General features: G+C 51.7%; 1 protein-coding gene across 2 annotated transcripts in view; it reads right to left on the minus strand.

The window, feature by feature from the left end:
* The window catches only part of LOC138521975 (uncharacterized), a 664020-nt gene that overhangs the window by 534031 nt on the left and 111253 nt on the right, over positions 1-18736 (minus strand). Inside the window, exons 2-3 of one of the 2 annotated variants that reach the window (XM_069635169.1) lie at positions 18437-18480; positions 18312-18344 (exon numbers count right to left, since the gene is read on the minus strand). In XM_069635169.1, the coding sequence (XP_069491270.1) occupies positions 18312-18344; positions 18437-18476 (73 nt within the window). In that variant the 5' untranslated portion in view covers positions 18477-18480. Of the gene's footprint in view, positions 1-18311; positions 18345-18436; positions 18484-18736 lie in introns of both variants that reach the window. The other variant, XM_069635168.1, reaches the window with a different exon arrangement.

Raw genomic sequence — 18736 nt, forward strand, 5'->3', positions numbered from 1 at the left:
TTACGCATTGGCAGGTGGCGTTTCCAGTGGAGTCCTGTGCCGGTATAAAAAGCAGGCAGATTCCATAGCAGTGCATTGATTTTACGCCAGCATGAAAGTGTTATGCAAGAGGCGGAGGGGAACAGGGAGACGGGAAAGTAACTCCTCTACCGTCCCCCACACCCACAAATACCTAGAGCATAAACAACTATGCTAAGAAAGGCGTAACACCTTGAGACGGGTCTTTACCCCCCCCTTATTCACGCTCCGAGGACTTGGAAAGTGATCCCCTCTGTGTCCTGCGCACGGTGGGTTGCCAGGGGCTGCGAAGGCTGGTGCACCCTAAGGCTTTGTCCTTTGTGGGTTCTTTGCATCTCCTGTGCAGCTGTCATGTGCGATGAGCCATTCCTGCCCTGCAGTGTCCGGAATGTGCTCCTCCTGGGCGGTGAATCCGGCCTGGCTGATCCCAAGGAAGCCACTTGATTTCCTGCCCTGCCAACCTTCATTCCAAGCCATGCACCGGTGCCCGTTTCAGGGGCGCAGGCCCGGCTGCGAGATCAGCTACTGCCCTTTTCTTTTCTATTGTCATTTTGGCGTTCCTGGAATGGGTTCTGTGTGAGGACTGCAGATGAAGGGCCGCGGAGGCGATGCTGCTTGCAATGTAAAGCCTCGTCTCCCATTTATTTATTTATTCCTGCATGTATGAGTGCGCACTAAGCCCATGGGCATCCGGGGGCTAGTTGCAGAAATAAGATAGGCTGAGTAGTGTGGGCTCGCTTTGCTCCTCTTACCAGATCCCTACCTAAGTAAGAAATCACAGACAACTTATGTGTATGGAAAAGTTGTAGGCCGTAGGCATTTTATTTTCTTACAGAAAATACATAACAACAAAAATCAATACACTGCCATATGCTTTTGGGCACATTGTGTCCAGTCCCGAAGTTGCCCAAGGCTCCTCCTGAGTCCTTGTTATCCCTGGGCCTTCGTTCCTGGGCACATGCCGCCTACGACGTGTCTTGGACCGTGTACCGAAAGAGTACTCGGCGTTCCCACTTCTGCCTGCTCCTTCTTTTTTGGACCGTGTACCGAAAGAGTACTTGGCGTTCCCACTTCTGCCTGCTCCTTCTTTTTTGGACCGTGTACCGAAAGAGTACTCGGCGTTCCCACTTCTGCCTGCTCCTTCTTTTTTGGACCGTGTACCGAAAGAGTACTTTGCGTTCCCACTTCTGCCTGCTCCTTCTTTTTTGGACCGTGTACCGAAAGAGTACTCGGTGTTCTGGCTCCTGCCTGCTCCCCTCTTCTTCCGTTATTTTTGTAGGGTGGGTTGGGTGGCAAACGTTTTTCCTTCCCCTTATCCAGGCACTAAGAGCCTACCCGAGAGAGGTGAGCTCTTACCTGGTTTGTGCCGCCTCTGCTTTTCCTGGCTTACTTATACACCCCTGGCCTTTTGTTCCTTCTTGGGGGTGGCCGGGTTACCCCCCTGTCCCCTTGCTGTTATATTTCGCACCTTCCCAGGTGCTGCTTCCTGCCCTTTCCTGGGGTTTTGTTTCTTGTGGTGCCGTTCGGACGCCCCTCCCTACGCTTTTGTGCCGTTTCCCCCACTCCGCGCCTAAACTCCCAGACCCTCTATCGTCCCGCCTTTCATGCGGCCCGGGGCCTGGGTCATAGGCTGAGTAGTGTGGGTTCACTTTGCTTCTCTTACCAGATCCTTACCTAAGTAATAAATCACAGACAATTTATGTGTATTGAAAAGTTGTAGGCCGTAGGCATTTTATTTTCTTACAGAAAATACAACACAACAAAATAATTACACTGCCATATGCTTTTGGGCACCTTGTGTCCAGTCCTGAAGTTGCCCAAGGCTCCTCCTGAGTCTTTGTTATCCCTGGGCCTTCGTTTCTGGGCACATACCGCCACACCTGAGCGGGTGTTCGTCACGCCCGTTCAGGTCCCCCCCAAAAGCACCCTACCTACAACCCCGTTCTTGGAGTGCCCTAAAAATGTTGTCGGAAAAAACCCCCATCCCTTTCCTTGATAAGTGTACCCCATCCTGGTGAAACATGTCCGGATTGTTCCGGTGTAGACCATGTTTTATGAAGTGCAGCCCTGTGCTCTTGCAGTTCTTTTCTACTGATTTATTTAGTTTCTTTCTGGCTATTTCAATTGTGTGCCTCCTCTGTGCCCCATACCAGACCCTTCTTGGTATTATTTCTGGCATAAAAATCTCGGTTTTCCACCAGCTGCGGGCTATGCTATGCAGCAACTCGCAAATGTTCCTTTGTAATTTACCCCTATTTGTGCTCACTAGGTCGTTCCCTCTGAGATGTATAACTAGGTACTCGGGCGGGTCCCTGAAACCTATCAGGTCCGACAGCCTGTTGTGGATGTCCTCCCAATGCATCCCTGGGAGGCCCCAAATTTTTTCCGTTGAATTTTTTCCTCCTCTTTTACACCTGTTTCCACCAACACATCTTTTACATGCTTTTCGTACTGCTTACCCGTTTTGTACCTTAGGGCGTTCCTGGTCAGTTTGTCAATGATCCTTTCCTTTCTCCGTTCTTCATCCACTTCTTTTGAGTCGACCTTGTGGCCAACCATGCTTTCCTTTCCAGTGCCTCCAACGGGACCCACGCCTTCTGCGGCGTGGGCGTTCTTTCCTTGTCGGCATCCGGTCTCAGCTCCCTGAATTTTTCCCGCTGAAAGCGAGAGATTGCATCAGCCACCACATTTGCTTCCCCAGCGATATGCCTCGCCTTTATGCATGTATTCATTTTTAGGCTTTCCAGCGTGATTGCCCTCATTAATTCCAACACTATTATGCATGACGCACTTCCTTTATTTAACACGTGCACCACCACCATGTTATCTGACTATACTGCCAACTCCTTGTTTCCTAGCTCTTCCCCCCATGCGCATAACGCGACCCATATCGGGAAGAGCTCCAGCAGCGTTATGTTTTTTGTCCATTCCGCACCTGCCATGTTTTTGGTCACTTGCCTGCACACCATTGTTTCCCCAGTATTGCGCCAAAACCAAGGCCACCTGCTGCATCGGTGAACAACACCCTTTTACCTTCCTCATTTACCGGTGAGCGCCATATCACCGACCCATTGAAGTATTTCAGAAATTCCGCCCATACTTTCAGATCTCTCTTGATTCCTCCCCCTAGCCTGACTCTGTGGTGCCCCTTTGTAGCACCTCTCGTTTTCAGCTCAATACTTCTCTGGAACACCCTCCCCTGTGGTATGCCTCTTCCTGCGAAGTTCAGCTTTCCTGCCAGCGCTTGCAATTCTCTCACTGTTGCTTTGTTTCTTCCTTGTAGTTCCTTTATTGTCTTCAGCAGCTCTGTCACCTTGTCCTCTGGGATCCTACATCTTCCCTTGTTTGAGTCAATTTCTATTCCTAGGAATTGGATAATATGTGTTGGGCCCATCGTTTTCTCCTCTGCCAGAGGAAAACCCCACTCGCTTGTTATTTCCCTGAACATATCCAAGGCTGCCCTGCATAGCTCTGAACCTTTGGGCCCAAAGAATAAGAAATCGTCCAGGTAATGCACCATCATGGACTCCCTCATCTCTTCTGTTACCGCCCATTGTAAAAATGAACTCACCCTCTCGAAATATGCTCATGAGATGGCGCACCCCATCGGGAGATATTTGTCGATGAAGTATTCCCCCTCCCAATGCCTGCATAACCATCTTTGAGATCTGCTGTTGACTGGCAACAGGCGGAATGCAGGTTTAATATCCGCTTTCGCCATCCATGCCCCTTCCCCCGCCTTTCCTGACCAGTTCCACCGCCTCCTCGAAGTCTAAATATGATACTGTTGCATCGCTCCGGGCGATGCCGTCGTTCACCGAGGCCCCCGCGGGGGGTAGGATAGGTGGTGTATCAGCCTGTATTCCCCTTTCTCTTTTTTCGGCACCAGCCCCAGTGGAGAGCATATAAATTCTTCGAATGGTAAGGCTGTAAAGGGGCCCTCTACCCTCCCCAGTTCTACCTCTTTCCGGATCTTACTGGTCACTATATCTCTGTTCTCGGTTGCCGACTTCAGGTTCCTAGGAATGCCTTGCGCTCCCTGCCCGGTAAACGGGATGTTAAAACCTTCTCTAAAGCCTTGTCTGATCTGATCTGCCGTTTCTTGGTCTGGGTATTTCTGGAGCCACCCTTCCATCCTCTCAATTTTTACTGGCGTGGCCCCCTTCCCGCCCCAGTTTTTATTTCCGCGTCTCATCGCTTCTGCCGCTTGGAGCTGCGGCCCTTGTGCACTTGGAGCTGCTGTGGTCACCCTTACATCTCTCGCACTTGTGGCTGAACTTTCACTTCCATCCCCAGCTACAGGGTACCCCCTTCTCGAAATTCAAACATTGTCCTGGTTCTGCTCGTGCTGTTCCCGTGCTCCCGTTGCCCCCCCTGCGTTGTTGGGGGCAGGCTGCTCTGCCACCCTCTCTGTGACCCATAATTTCTGCTCCGAAAACTCTGGTCTCTATCTCTGTCATAGCTGGATTCGTACCTTCTGTTATTGTATCTATAATCCCCTTTATAATCATTCTGCCAATATTGCCTTCTCTGCTGCCCCCCTGCGCTTCGCTCCTTGGAATCCCATTTCTCCTTCAGCACATTAAATATGTAGAGATTAAAATTTTCTTCATCCCAACCCATATCCGGAAAGCAGTCCATCTCCTTTCTGAACTCGTGATCATACTCCAGCCATGCGTCCCCCCAAATGCTGCGTGTACCTTCAGCACCCTCTGCTGATACGCCATTAATGCTACCCCGTCTTCCGGGAATTTTTGTAATATAATTGTAGACATTATGGTGAAGGCCGCCATCCAGTTGTCAAAATTCCTTACCACAGGCCCCTTTTTTAGTAAGCTTTTCTCGTCCTCCTTAATGTCCTCTAGGGCCACATTCATCCCCCTCTTTTGACAATCTAACAATGTGAAAATATCGATCAATTCCTTCCTCCATATTTTCTCCTCTAATTTGTCATTTATATACCAAGCCATTGCCTTCATTGACCTGCCCTGTGCATCTTTACCCATGGTTGGCCTGCCATATTTCGTCATGAGTGGCCCCCCAATTTCTGCCGCTGCCACCGTCGGTGCTGCCCCCGGTGGTGGGTCCCTTGACACTGTTGCCCCTGCTGCCCCCGTTGGCACCCCCGGTTGTGGGTTGGGTCCTTGCGGTGCTCCCCCTGTGTTTGGCCCTACCGGTGCACCTTCTGGTGCCGGGACTATTGGTGCCCCTTGTGGCGCTGGGACTACTGGTGCCCCTTGTGGCACTGGGACCGGGGTTTCCCTGGGTTCTGCCCCTGCCCCCCCTGCCCCTCTATGTTTCTCCCTGCTCACCACTCCATTTTACTCAAGCCCTTAAATGGTCCCTTTCTTCGTCATCACTGCTTGCTTCAGTTGAGGAACTCCCCTGCCGCTCCTCCCTGGATCCCTTCTCACGTCTGCTCTTCTTGCCATTGGTTCTGGGCGACTTACCCGAAACCGTGACGCAATTTTTTAACATTTTTACGATTTTCTTCCCCACATTATTACTCACAGTACCTTTGTTTTTATCTTTTTTCTTCCTCTTGGTAGGTGCCTCTGTCTGTTCCTCCGATCTCTTCGACTCCACTCTCCCCCTCTTCTGTCATAGGCCGACATCTAGTGGAAGCTGCAGAGTATTACAGGTTGTTTTTCAAAACTCGAAAATGGGCGTCGACACAGTAATACTATCCCTAGTGTGACGTCCATTGTATCCATGATCCCTCACGCGTGTAGGACCCTCAGATTGTATTTTTTCTGACATGAGGTAGCATGAGGAGAAGCGTGAGTACAGATTGGGCCTTCGTTCCTGGGCACATGCCGCCTACGACATGCTTTGGACCGTGTACCGAAAGAGTACTCGGCGTTGCCACTTCTGCCTGCTCCTTCTTTTTTGGACCGTGTACCGAAAGAGTACTCGGCGCTCCCACTTGTGCCTGCTCCTTCTTTTTTGGACCGTGTACCGAAAGAGTACTCGGCGTTCTGGCTCCTGCCTGCTCCCCTCTTCTTCCGTTATTTTTGTAGGGTGGGTTGGGTGGCAAACGTTTTTCCTTCCCCTTATCCAGGCACTAAAAGCCTACCCGAGAGAGGTGAGCTCTTACCTGGTTTGTGCCGCCTCTCCTTTTCCTGGCTTACTTATACACCCCCGGCCTTTTGTTCCTTCTTGGGGGCGGCCGGGTTACCCCCCTGTCCCCTTGCTGTTATATTTCGCACCTTCCCAGGTGCTGCTACCTGCCCTTTCCTGGGCTTTTGTTTCTTGTGGCGCCGTTCGGACGCCCCTCCCTACGCTTTCGTGCCGTTTCCCCCCACCCTCCTTCCTCTTCAGGCTTCTTCTACACTTCTGCAGGGCGTACCTCTGATTTGTACCCCCCCAGAAGTCTTTTAAGGATGGCAACCTTCTCCATATTGCCACTCCAAACTCTTGCTCAGCTGTCAAACACTCCTCTGACATCTGCCATCACCTGGAGGAACTTGACCTTGATGTCCTCGGTCTCACCGAGACATGGTTCATGGCCAGTTCTGTCACAAACTTTGACACTCTCCTCCCTGATGGTTACAAGATCCTCTCTGCACCCATATCCAACTGTCCCGGAGGGGGTGTAGTCCTGATCTTCCCTGAGTGGATTCCTGCCTCTGTCATTCCTACGCAGGCCTACTTTTCTTTTGAATGTCTCGTCTGCAGGCTCTCTCTCTCTCCTAGCCATTCCCTTACTATGGCTTTCATCTATAGGCCACCTGGTCAGATCTCCTCCTTCCTCTATGAGTGGGCGGACGTCTCCTCTTCCCTCCTGGTCTCAACCACTCAACTCCTCCTTCTTGGAGACTTCAACATCCACCTGGATGCTGCCTGTTCTTCCACCGAACTCTTTCATTACCTCTGCGACTCTCTCTCACTCTCTATTCTCCCTTCTGGCCTGACTCACTCTGCAGGGTATACTCTGGATGTTCTGATCTCTTCAGACCTTTCCCTTTCGATCCCTCTCACCACTCCTCTCTCCTGGAGTGATCACGTTCTCCTTTCCTCCCTTCTAACCCTCTCTATCTTCAGGCCAAACCAATTCCAGCACTGCCACCTATCTTCTCTGTTATCCGGCCCATGAAGCGTGCGTCAGTTGAGGCTGAATCTCACCCTGACACAGCCCTTTCCATGCTCCACTCTGCTATATTTGATACTCTCAATGTTCTTGCCCCTGTCATGAGGATCCGCTTGAAGCCCAAAGCAAAGTGCAACTCTTGGTACAACTCAGACCTCGTCACCCTTAAACGCAAGTGCAGAGTAGCTGAGAGGAAATGGCGTGCTTCCGGTACATCCTCTGACAAACTGGCCTGCCGCCTGCTCCAAAGGCAATACCGGCTCTCTGTCCGCACCACGAAGAGAGCCCACATCCAAGCCTGCATCTCCGAGGCGTCTAACAACCCGGCCGAAATCTTTAAAATCTGCAAGGAGCTGGCCAATCCTGCTGCATTCTCTACCTCTCCTGTCCCCTCCCAGGCCCTCTGCACGGCCCTGGCTTCTCATTTCATCTCTAAAACTCAGGACATCCTGTCCTCTCTCTCCTCCTCTCCCCTTCCTCCCTCTACTCCCTGCTCTTCCTCTGGCCCTTCCTCGGCCACCTCTGCTCCCCGCTTCTCTGCCTTCCCCTGTTCTCCCCAGACAAGGTTTCTAGACAAGTCCGATCTATGAAAGTCTCATTGAACCAGGTCATCCCTGTTCCTCCAAAACCATCAAAGACCACATTGACACCGTGGCTCCTGCTCTGGCTGATTTCTGAAACTACTTCTTCGCCACTGGAGTCTTCCCCTCCCCCCTCAAGCACTCACTTGTGCAACCTCTTCTTAAGAAACCCTCTGCCGACCTTTCCTGCCCGGCTAACTATCGTCCAATCTCCATCACTCCTTTCCTGGGCAAACTCCTGGAAAAGCTGGCCATCTCCCAGCTTAATCTTCACTCTGAATTGTTGGTTGTCTCCAGGACCATCAGGGTGGCTTCAGAGCTGCAGCACAGGAACTGCTCTCCTGAACATCCGTGAAGACCTGCTCTCCAACCTTGATTCCAACACCCCCTGTGTCCTCATCTTACTTGATCTCTCTTCTGCCTTTGACACGGTCAACCATGCCATCCTGCTCAACCATCTCCGTGATAACCTGTGTATCACGGATCAGGCCTTGGTTTGGCTGACCTCCTTCCTCTCTGACTGACCCTCCTAGGTCCAACTTGGATCCTTCCTCTTCTCTATCTCTATATCTATCTGTGGTGTTCCCCAGGTGTCTAACCTCTCTCCCTGGCTTTTCAACCAATATTTGGCACTTCTTGCCCACAGAAATTGCCGCTCTCTGCTCCAACTTTCAGTGCTATGCGGATGACACTCAACTTATTTTCAGGCTCCCCTCTGCCACCTCTTCTCCTTCTCTCATCTCTGACAGTCTTTCCGCCATCCAGGAGTGGTGTGCCACCAATGATCTCTTCCTTAATGTCATCAGCACACCTGCTCCCTCCTTTCCTGACACTCTCTGGCCGGCCTCTCTTGGCCCTCTTCCTGCTCCCCCCTTTGAGGCTAAAAACCTCAGAGTCATCTTCGACTCCACACTTTCCTTCTCTCCTCACATCTTTGACTTCTCTAAGAAGTCACACTACCAGCTGCACCGCCTTAGAGGTATTCTTCCTTTCCTCTCCTTCCCCCAGAAGCTCACTGTCTCCAGAGCTCTGGTTCTCTCCAGGCTGGACTACTGCAACTGCCTCTTTCTAAATCTGCCTGCCTCTACTCTTTACCCTCTGCAACTCATCCAAAACAGGACGGCAAGACTTGTCCTTGGCCTCAAGCCCAGGGATCGCATCTCTCCAGGACTGAAATCTCTGCACTGGCTCCCAGTGGTGGCGAGGATTAAGCTCAAAACCCTATGCATTGTCCACAAGGCCTTCTGGGGCCTGGGACCTCATTACCTCCAACTCTCTCTTCCTAAATATCTTCCTTCTCAAGCTCTTTGCTCATCCGCCTCCAACTCCCTCAGGGTTAGTCGTTTCTCCAAGCAGCAAGTTGGCGGAAGATCTCTTCCTTCTGCTGGGGCCTCCCTCTGGAACAGCCTCACTGCCTCTCTGAAACTTGCGGAGAACCATCTCTGGTTCCGGAAGCACCTCAAGACCTTCCTCTTTACTTCTGCTTTCTCTCCTCCTCTTCCTTTCTGATCTCCTGGCTGAATCTGAATCCTCACTGGTTACCTGGCTACCCTCTGATCTCAGGCCCAGGTCCCCTCCCCGCCAGTTGCACACCTGGACTGCCCCCTTGGCAACCCTTGCACTTGGGGACTGTTTCTGTATCCTTACAGCCCCTACTAGCACTTGACACCCAATGTTTGCACTTACCCTTGCACTTGCCACCAGCTGACCGCACTTCTATTTATTGCCTTTATTTATTCTACTGTTATCCTATGTACTGCACTGCCACCTCCCCTTTCCCCCCCACACTTTTTCCTTCCCCCCTCCTCTGCACTTGTGCAATCTCAATGCCACCTGGCCTAGTAGAATCGCTGTCTCTGTCTTCCCTCTGTTTCCCCTCCCTTGCCTCGTCACGCCTTGAAACACTTGTGTATAGACATGTTACAAATGTCATTATCATATCATTGATACTCAGCACAAGGGATTTAAAAATGGTTTGAAATACCTCAAAGCGTTGCAGCCTGAATGGATTCTGGACAGCTTTGGTTCCATGAAAGTACTGTGCAGCAAAGTATTTACTCTATTTGTTAGGCGCGTCCCAGCAGCCAGGAAGCAACATTATTTAATGCTAAAGATTTTCAGATACAAGGCAACAGTGAGTGTGTGATGAGAAGAAAGGAAGTTAATAAAGCAATGGAAGGATGGAGGACCGACTGAGAAGTACCCATCCAAGCATCAAAGGGAGGAAACAGCTGCTCATCTTCCCACTGTTCCTGTAGGAGTATCTCATGAGGATGGATTGGTGGAGTACTTGTCGCAGCACTGGAGGGAAGAAGTGGCTGCTCATCTTCCCACTGTTCCTGTAGGATTATCTCCCTGAGGGAGGACTGTGGAGTACCCATCGGAGCACCAGAGGAGGAAATGGATGCTCATCTTCTCACTGTCCCTCTAGGATTACCTCCATGAGAGCCGACTGTGGAGTACTCATCGGAGCACCGGAGGGAGGCAATGGCTGCACATCTTCTCACTGTTCTGATAGGATTATCTTCCTGAGGACCAAGTGTGGATTGGCCATCAAAGCATTAAAGGAAGGAAATGACTGCTCATCTTCTCACTGGTCACCAGCCAACGCTCGGATCTTCATCAAACAGGAAGTCGGACGATCCTGGCAAGCTCAAGGAGAAGCCCAGGACTGGCCCGACGGAGAAGGCCAAGGGGCACCGGGGCGCAGACCCTCCCCCCAAGGAGAAGGCCGCGGGTCTGACCAAGGCCGTGAAGTCCCAGGTGAATACGACGAAGGCCCTACCGTCCATCGAGGGGGTGGTGGCTCCCCTCGCGCAGGCTGCCATGGCAGACCCGCAGGACACACTCCAGAAGGCAAGAGTCTCCCTGCCTGCCAGGAGGGAGTCCTCTTTTTAGCCCCTACCTGAGGAGAAGAAGAAAGAAGGTTTCCTATACCAGCGCCTCAAGGCCAATAGGAAGACCATCCTGTCGGTCCCACGCCTGGATGACATTTGGGACGAGGGGTTGACCCTCACGGAAAACCCTTCCATGGCCCCGGCGAAGAAGGACCATTACGAGAAGAAGTACAGGTTGCCGGATTCTGCGCCAAAGTGCTTTCGGACCCAACTGTCGCCGGACTCTGTGGTTTCGGCAGCAGCCAAGAAGTCTTCGAGCTCCTCCTCTTCGGCGGCCTCCATCCCCCGGACAGTGAGGGGAAGAAATTGGATGCCATGGGGTGATGAGTTATTTCATCGGCGGCGATGACCATCAAGGCCGCCAACCCTCTCACCATTGTGGCCTGTGGCCCGCTGTGATGGTGAGCTGTGGGTCAAGATCACTCCCCTCCTGGACTTCCTTTCTGACGACAAGAGGTCAGAAACTTTGGAGATCCTGCAGGAAGGCAAGGTGGCATCGGACCACGCCATCACGGTGGCCACAGACATGATATGATATGATATGATTATTTATATAGCGCCTATACACAAAGTGTTTCAAAGCACTTCAAGGCAAGGGAGGGAACAAGGGAAAATACAATGACATTATTACAGGCCATGAACAGTAAGGATGTGAAATTAACTATCGTACTCTGCCTGACGACATTTCAGATAGTGCAAGAGCTAAGACATAGATAAGGAAGGGAGGGGGAGTGTGGGAAGGAAATGGAAACAGACAGGCGACTACCGTACTAGGCCTGAAGACATTTCTGGTAGAGCCGGAGAAAAACAAAAGGTGAGGGAGAGGGGTGCCGCCAAATGAGCAACAGCGTTTGCCTTTCGTCAACGGGGCTGGCTGAAAGCCACCAATTTTTAATCAGGACGTTCAGTCGAGGGTGTTGGACATGCCCTTCGACGGAGAGAATTTGTTCGGCAAGGCAGTGGATGAGTCTCTTCAGGCCATGAAGATGGACACGGAGACGGCTCGTGCCTTGGGCACGCTTCAGTAGCAATTGCCAGCCTTTCGGACCTCAGGCGAAAAATCCCATGGATCCTCCGACGGTTTCAGTGGAGGTGCCTCATTTTACCGTCAACTCTCCCGCTGGTCGGCCCAGGAGAACAACAGTGGCCGTCCAAGGCCTTCGGAGGAGGACTTCGTCGTCGCCAGGGTCCCCAAGGTGGCCCTTCGACGTCCAAGCAGGATTGAACCTGCCATGGCGTCGGGCTCTCACCCCTGCACCCCGGTGGGTGGCTGTCTGGCAAACTTCATCAGCATGTGGAGGACCATCTCCACCGACAGATGGATGCTGGATGCTCTCGCTCACGGACACACCCTGGAATTTCAACGGAAGTATCCCCGAATACCACTGGTGTCCCGGCAGGAAAACCACATCCCTCAGCTGCTGCTGGAGGTGCTGGCCATTCTAAGGAAAGGCATGATAGAGCTCATCCCAAAGAGGCTTCGGGGCTCTGGAGTGTATTTTCGTTACTTCCTCATAAAGAAGAAGACTGGGGGCTGGAAGCCCATTCTCGACCTTCATCGACTGAACAAATACATCAAGTCCCAAAAATTCAAGATGGTTACTCTTCAGCACGTGCTCGCTTGGAGAGCCGGAAGAGGGGGACTTCCTGTCGTCGTTGGACTTAGAGGATGCATACTTCCACATCTCCATAGGACACCGCAAGTTCCTGCGTTTCGTGGTGCAAGGGAAGCACTACCAATTCAAGGCTCTACCCTTCGGATTGAAGTCAGCTCCAAGGGTTTTCACAAAGTGCCTGGTGCCAGTGGCGGCGCAGCTGCGACTACAGGGGATTCACGCCTACCCTTATCTGAACAATGGGCTCATCCGGGCCAGCTCCAAGGAGATTGCTGTCGACCACACGGCGAAGACCGTGCACCTTCTGACGGCGCTGGTGTTCTCTATGAACTATACAAAGTCCTGCTTGATTCCATTGCAGGACGTGCTGTTTCTGGGATAACGACTCAACACTGTATCATGACGGGCGTCTCCGTCAGAGGAGAAGATAGCGGCCACCTTGGGCAAGGTACAACAGCTTTTGGCCCTTAGGATCGCAAGGGTGAGGTCCATCAAGTCCCTCCTCGGCATGATGTCGTCATGCATATACCTCATTCGGCTGTGCAGGCTACGGGTGCATCCACTGCAGGAGTTCCTCGATGCCCATTGGATACAAGTGTCGGGCAGCTTCGAGGAAAAGATCACACTCGACAAGAGTTTCTGTCGAGTGATACGGTGGTGGGAGTGCGCCCACATCTGTTTGCAGGTGCAGATTTCCAGACCCCACCTCATCAGGAGCCTGTCACGATGGACGACTCTCGTCCCTGTCCCTGGACTGAGTGCGGAGTACCCATCGGAGCAACAGAGGGAGAAAATGTCTGCTCATCGTCTCACTGTCCGTCTCGGATTATCTCACTGAGGACCGAGTGTGGAGTACCCATCGGAGCACCAGAGGGAGGAAATGACTGCTCATCTACTCACTGTCCCTCTGGGATTATCTCCCTGAGGACCGAGTGTGGAGTACCCATCGGAGCACCGGAGGGATGAAATGGCTGCTCATCTACTCACTGTCCCTCTGAGATTATCTCCCTGAGGACCGAGTGTGGAGTACCCATCGAAGCACCGGAGGGAGAAAATGGCTGCTCATCTTGTGACTGCCCCAATAGGATTATCTCCCTAAGGATCAAGTGTGGAGTACCCATTGGAGCACCGGAGGGAGGAAATGGCTGCTCATCTTCTCACTGTCCCTCTAGGATTATCTCCCTGAGGACCGAGTATGGAGTACCCATCGAAGCACCAGAGGGAGGAAATGGCTGCTCATCTTCTCATTGTCCCTCTAGGATTATCTCCCTGAGGACCAAGTGTGGAGTACCCATCGAAGCACCGGAGGGAGGAAATGGCTGCTCATCTTCTCACTGTCCCTCTGGGATTATTTCCCTGAGGACCAAGTGTGGAGTACCCATCGAAGCACCGGAGGGAGGAAATGGCTGCTCATCTTCTCACTGTCCCTCTGGGATTATCTCCCTGAGGACCCAGTGTGGAATACCCATCGAAGCACCGGAGGGAGGCAATGGCTGCTCATCTTCTCACTGTCCCTCTAGTATTATCTCCTTGAGGACTGAGTGTGGAGTACCCATCGAAGCACCGGAGGGAGGCAATGACTGCTCATCTTCTCACTGTCCCTCTGGGATTATCTCCCTGTGGACCCAGTGTGGAGTACCCATCGAAGCACCGGAGGGAGGAAATGGCTGCTCATCTTCTCACTGTCCCTCTGGGATTATCTCCCTGAGGACCCAGTGTGGAGTACCCATCGTAGCACCGGAGGGAGGAAATGGCTGCTCATCTTCTCATTGTCCCTCTAGGATTATCTCCCTGAGGACCGAGTGTGGAGTACCCATCGAAGCACCGGAGGGAGGCAATGACTGCTCATCTTCTGACTGTCCCTCTAGGATAATCTCCCTGTGGACCGAGTGTTGAGTACCCATCGTAGCACCGGAGGGAGGAAATGGCTGCTCATCCTCTGACTGTCCCTCTAGGAAAATCTCCCTGAGGACCGAGTGCAGAGTACCCATCGAAGCACCGGAGGGAGGAAATGGCTGCTCATCTTCTCACTGTCCCTCTGGGATTATCTCCCTGAGGACCCAGTGTGGAATACCCATCGAAGCACCGGAGGGAGGCAATGGCTGCTCATCTTCTCACTGTCCCTCTAGTATTATCTCCTTGAGGACTGAGTGTGGAGTACCCATCGAAGCACCGGAGGGAGGCAATGACTGCTCATCTTCTCACTGTCCCTCTGGGATTATCTCCCTGTGGACCAAGTGTGGAGTACCCATCGAAGCACCGGAGGGAGGAAATGGCTGCTCATCTTCTCACTGTCCCTCTGGGATTATCTCCCTGAGGACCCAGTGTGGAGTACCCATCGTAGCACCGGAGGGACGAAATGGCTGCTCATCTTCTCATTGTCCCTCTAGGATTATCTCCCTGAGGACCGAGTGTGGAGTACCCATCGAAGCACCGGAGGGAGGCAATGACTGCTCATCTTCTGACTGTCCCTCTAGGATAATCTCCCTGTGGACCGAGTGTTGAGTACCCATCGTAGCACCGGAGGGAGGAAATGGCTGCTCATCCTCTGACTGTCCCTCTAGGATAATCTCCCTGAGGACCGAGTGCAGAGTACCCATCGTAGCACCGGTGGGAGGAAATAGCTGCTCATCTTCTGACTGTCCTTCTAGGATAATCTCCCTGAGGACCAAGTGTGGAGTATCCATCGAAGCACCGGAGGGAGGAAATGGCTGCTCATCTTCTCACTGTCCCTCTGGGATTATCTCCCTGAGGACCCAGTGTGGAATACCCATCGAAGCACCGGAGGGAGGCAATGGCTGCTCATCTTCTCACTGTCCCTCTAGGATTATCTCCTTGAGGACCGAGTGTGGAGTATCCATCGAAGCACCGGAGGGAGGCAATGGCTGCTCATTTTCTCACTGTCCCTCTGGGATTATCTCCCGGAGGACCAAGTGTGGAGTACCCATCGAAGCACCGGAGGGAGGAAATGGCTGCTCATCTTCTCACTGTCCCTCTGGGATTATCTCCTTGAGGACCCAGTGTGGAGTACCCATCGTAGCACCGGAGGGAGGAAATGGCTGCTCATCTTGTGACTGCCCCAATAGGATTATCTCCCTACTAAGGATCAAGTGTGGAGTACCCATTGGAGCACCGGAGGGAGGAAATGGCTGCTCATCTTCTCACTGTCCCTCTAGGATAATCTCCCTGTGGACCGAGTGTTGAGTACCCATCGTAGCACCGGAGGGAGGAAATGGCTGCTCATCCTCTGACTGTCCCTCTAGGATAATCTCCCTGAGGTCCGAGTGCAGAGTACCCATCGTAGCACCGGAGGGAGGAAATAGCTGCTCATCTTCTGACTGTCCTTCTAGGATAATCTCCCTGAGGACCGAGTGTGGAGTACCCATCGTAGCACCGGAGGGAGGCAATGGCTGCTCATCTTCTGACTGTCCCTCTAGGATAATCTCCCTGAGGACCGAGTGTGGAGTACCCATCGTAGCACCGGAGGGAGGAAATGGCTGCTCATTTTCTGACTGTCCCTCTAGGATAATCTCTCTGAGGACCGAGTGTGGAGTACCCATCGTAGCACCGGAGGGAGGCAATGGCTGCTCATCTTCTGACTGTCCCTCTAGGATAATCTCCCTGAGGATCGAGTGTGGAGTACCCATCGGAGCACCAGAGGAAGGGAATGGCTGCTCATCTACTCACTGTCCCTATGGGATTATCGCCATGAGGACTGAGTGTGGAGTACCCATTGGAGCATTGGAGGGAGGAAACTGCTGATAATCTTCTCACATCCATGTAGAGGTCATCACTGGCAAAGCTTTTATTAAGGCTGTTAAAAAACGGACTGTTAAATTGCTGACACCAGCCAGATCCCTCCCAGCCACTGAGCCCAGGAAGGATTAAACTCAGGCATGGCAAGATGCTGTGGTGAATCCATAGCCGGAGTCTTGGACGCCACCATTTCCGATATGTCGACCATGGCACGGGAAGGCTTATTTGTTTCCCTGGTGTTGAATGCTGATTGTGGTCCCAGGTTGCATTCAATGAAGTCCACTCCTAAAAGGCTGCAAATGTACTTTGGCTGTGTCTAAGAAACAACTGACTTATGCAGTAACGCCTCTGTTCCCAGGGAATTCAGTGGGAGGACTGGATGCTGCCCTTCAGTGCCAACAGTAGCAGGGTGGTGCCCTGGGTACACCTTTGCTGAGTTGCGCTTCACAGAGGTCTTGGGGCCCAAAGATCTGCATGGAATGAGCAAGAATGCAATGGAGGCCCCTTAACTGCCAGGCTATTATGCAAGTCTATGCAAAAAGGACGAGCATACTCGTCCCTGGCACTTTCTCTAAGGACAGGCCATCACCTGAGGGACTACTGTGTGTGACTATGTATCTGATACCTGCATATCAGACTAGTAAAAGAGCCAGGGGCCTGGCAGCAGTATGAGTAGACCAGCAATGGAGCACCAGCAAATATGGGTACCAGACCTGCGCTGAAGGCTGTGTTCCAGCGAGGCCGAGGTACTCGGGTCCTACGGGTATTGCACTATTCCACCAATCCTGAATTCCCAAACTCTACAGGACAGATCCATCCGTATTGAGCAACATACGTCTAAATGAACGGCGGGAGCCTCGGCTGGCCAGTGCGGCGAAAGGACCGACTCGTTAGAATTCCCACCGCCATTGAAGCCAATCAGCAAGCACCAATGTGACTAGCTATTTAGAACGTTTAACAGCCAATAGGAAGAGTGGTTCTTGAAGGCTGCCACCATTCAAAATGGATGCCGGTAGGTCAACATTTCGCCCAATCAGATTTGAGTATTAACAGAGTAATGCCCGGACACCTTCAGCGGTATCAGCGATGCAGAAACAATCCAAGATGGGTGTTCCATGGATTCCAGAAGCCTATTGGGAACAACTGATCACAATCATAAACCCCTCGTGGCACACAGCCTGCCCTTGGAGTGGTCAGGAATGAGCCCTGCTTCCCACCCTCCCGTCCTGGGGTTTGCCTTGGCATACCTGGCTAATAGAAAAAAGTCCATTGCTAACCTGACCAAGCACATGGATCTGTTTAAATAAATTATATTAATCACCAATAATTGATAATCAGATGGCTTAGACTGTATACATTCTATTAGGGGGACTGCCTGACAAAGTAACGAAAAAAAGAAATCTGCTTACTTGAGACTCTGATCAAAAGGAGGAGGATTACAAGATATTGTTGTGGTAGGATTGTTTATGTGTGTAATGTTGCAATCATTTGAAAGAGAGCACCATGTTTTTTTTAATATTGGGAAAAGCAGTGCCGGGTTTCCATTAAAGGATCCTAGCTATAGGCTAATGGAAGGTCACACTCGCATTCTGATTGGCCGGGGCACTTAAACACAGTCACCCCAGATATTGGGAGTTCCATTTTTTATGGTAAGCACTGCACCCTCAAAGGCAGGTATTGCCAATGTATTAAAGCCTGATGGATGATGGACCGGACATGGGACTATTCCAGCCAGGAAACGCCTTGTCAATGAAGTAAAATATTGAAGAACTAGTACACAGGCATGTGTACATGGACCAAAGTGCAGGTCTTTATTGACACAGTAGGACCACTATATATCCTAAGGCAACAGCTCCCTCTAGTGGTGACAACAGGCGAAGCTATGCAAAATGGCATTGTCTCTGTATATCCTAAGGCAACAGCTCCCTCTAGTGGTGACAACAGGCGAAGCTATGCAACTTGGCATTGTCTCTGTATATCCTAAGGCAACAGCTCCCTCTAGGTGTCTAGTCAAATGGTCGACAGTCGTTTAGGGAAAAAAAGTGGTTTTAAACAAAAAAAAGGGGTTGGGGGACCCCCCCCCAAAAAAAAAAATTGTGAAAAAAAAAAACAATTCGATCATTTGACCTGTCGACCTTTTGGTGTTGACCATTTGTCCTGTCGACCATTTAGATTCGAACATTTGTCCTACAACCCTCCCTCTACTGGTGACACCGGGCGAAGCTATGCAACTTGGCATTGTCTCTATACATCCTAAGGCAAAAGCTCCCTCTAGCGGTGACAACAGGTGAAGCTACTGCATCGTACAAACATACATCTGACCTTTTATTATATTGTTAGACTAGATTGTTACCTGGAGGCAGCGCTGCATCACATCCGAGGAGTCCTGGAATGAAAGAGAGGGGAGTTATCCTCACTCTGCTGAGGGCAGGAGGGAGTGCAAGAGACAGAGAAAGAATGCGGACTGTGGTAGAGTACCTGCAGACAGCAACAGCAGCCGCACCCCCAGTACTGCCATGGTCCTGCTTGGAAAAAGAATAAGAAAACCAGGCTCAAAACCTCAACACACAGGCATGGCCCCGTACAGAGTTCACAACGACAATGCAGGTCACACCCAACCCAACTGGGGCAGTCTTGGAGCGCTCCCCTGCACCACCAGCATTCACACAACCTGGAAGGTTTTATCATAACCACACCACATCCAGTGACAGCTGGTGAATTTGTTAATTGGAGGGGTGTAAATGTTTCCCTCAGAATTACGCGAGCGCCCGTGTGTAG

The sequence above is a fragment of the Ambystoma mexicanum genome, chromosome 13 (assembly GCF_040938575.1).
Source record: "Ambystoma mexicanum isolate Mex_15411 chromosome 13, UKY_AmexF1_1, whole genome shotgun sequence".
NCBI lineage: Eukaryota > Metazoa > Chordata > Amphibia > Caudata > Ambystomatidae > Ambystoma > Ambystoma mexicanum.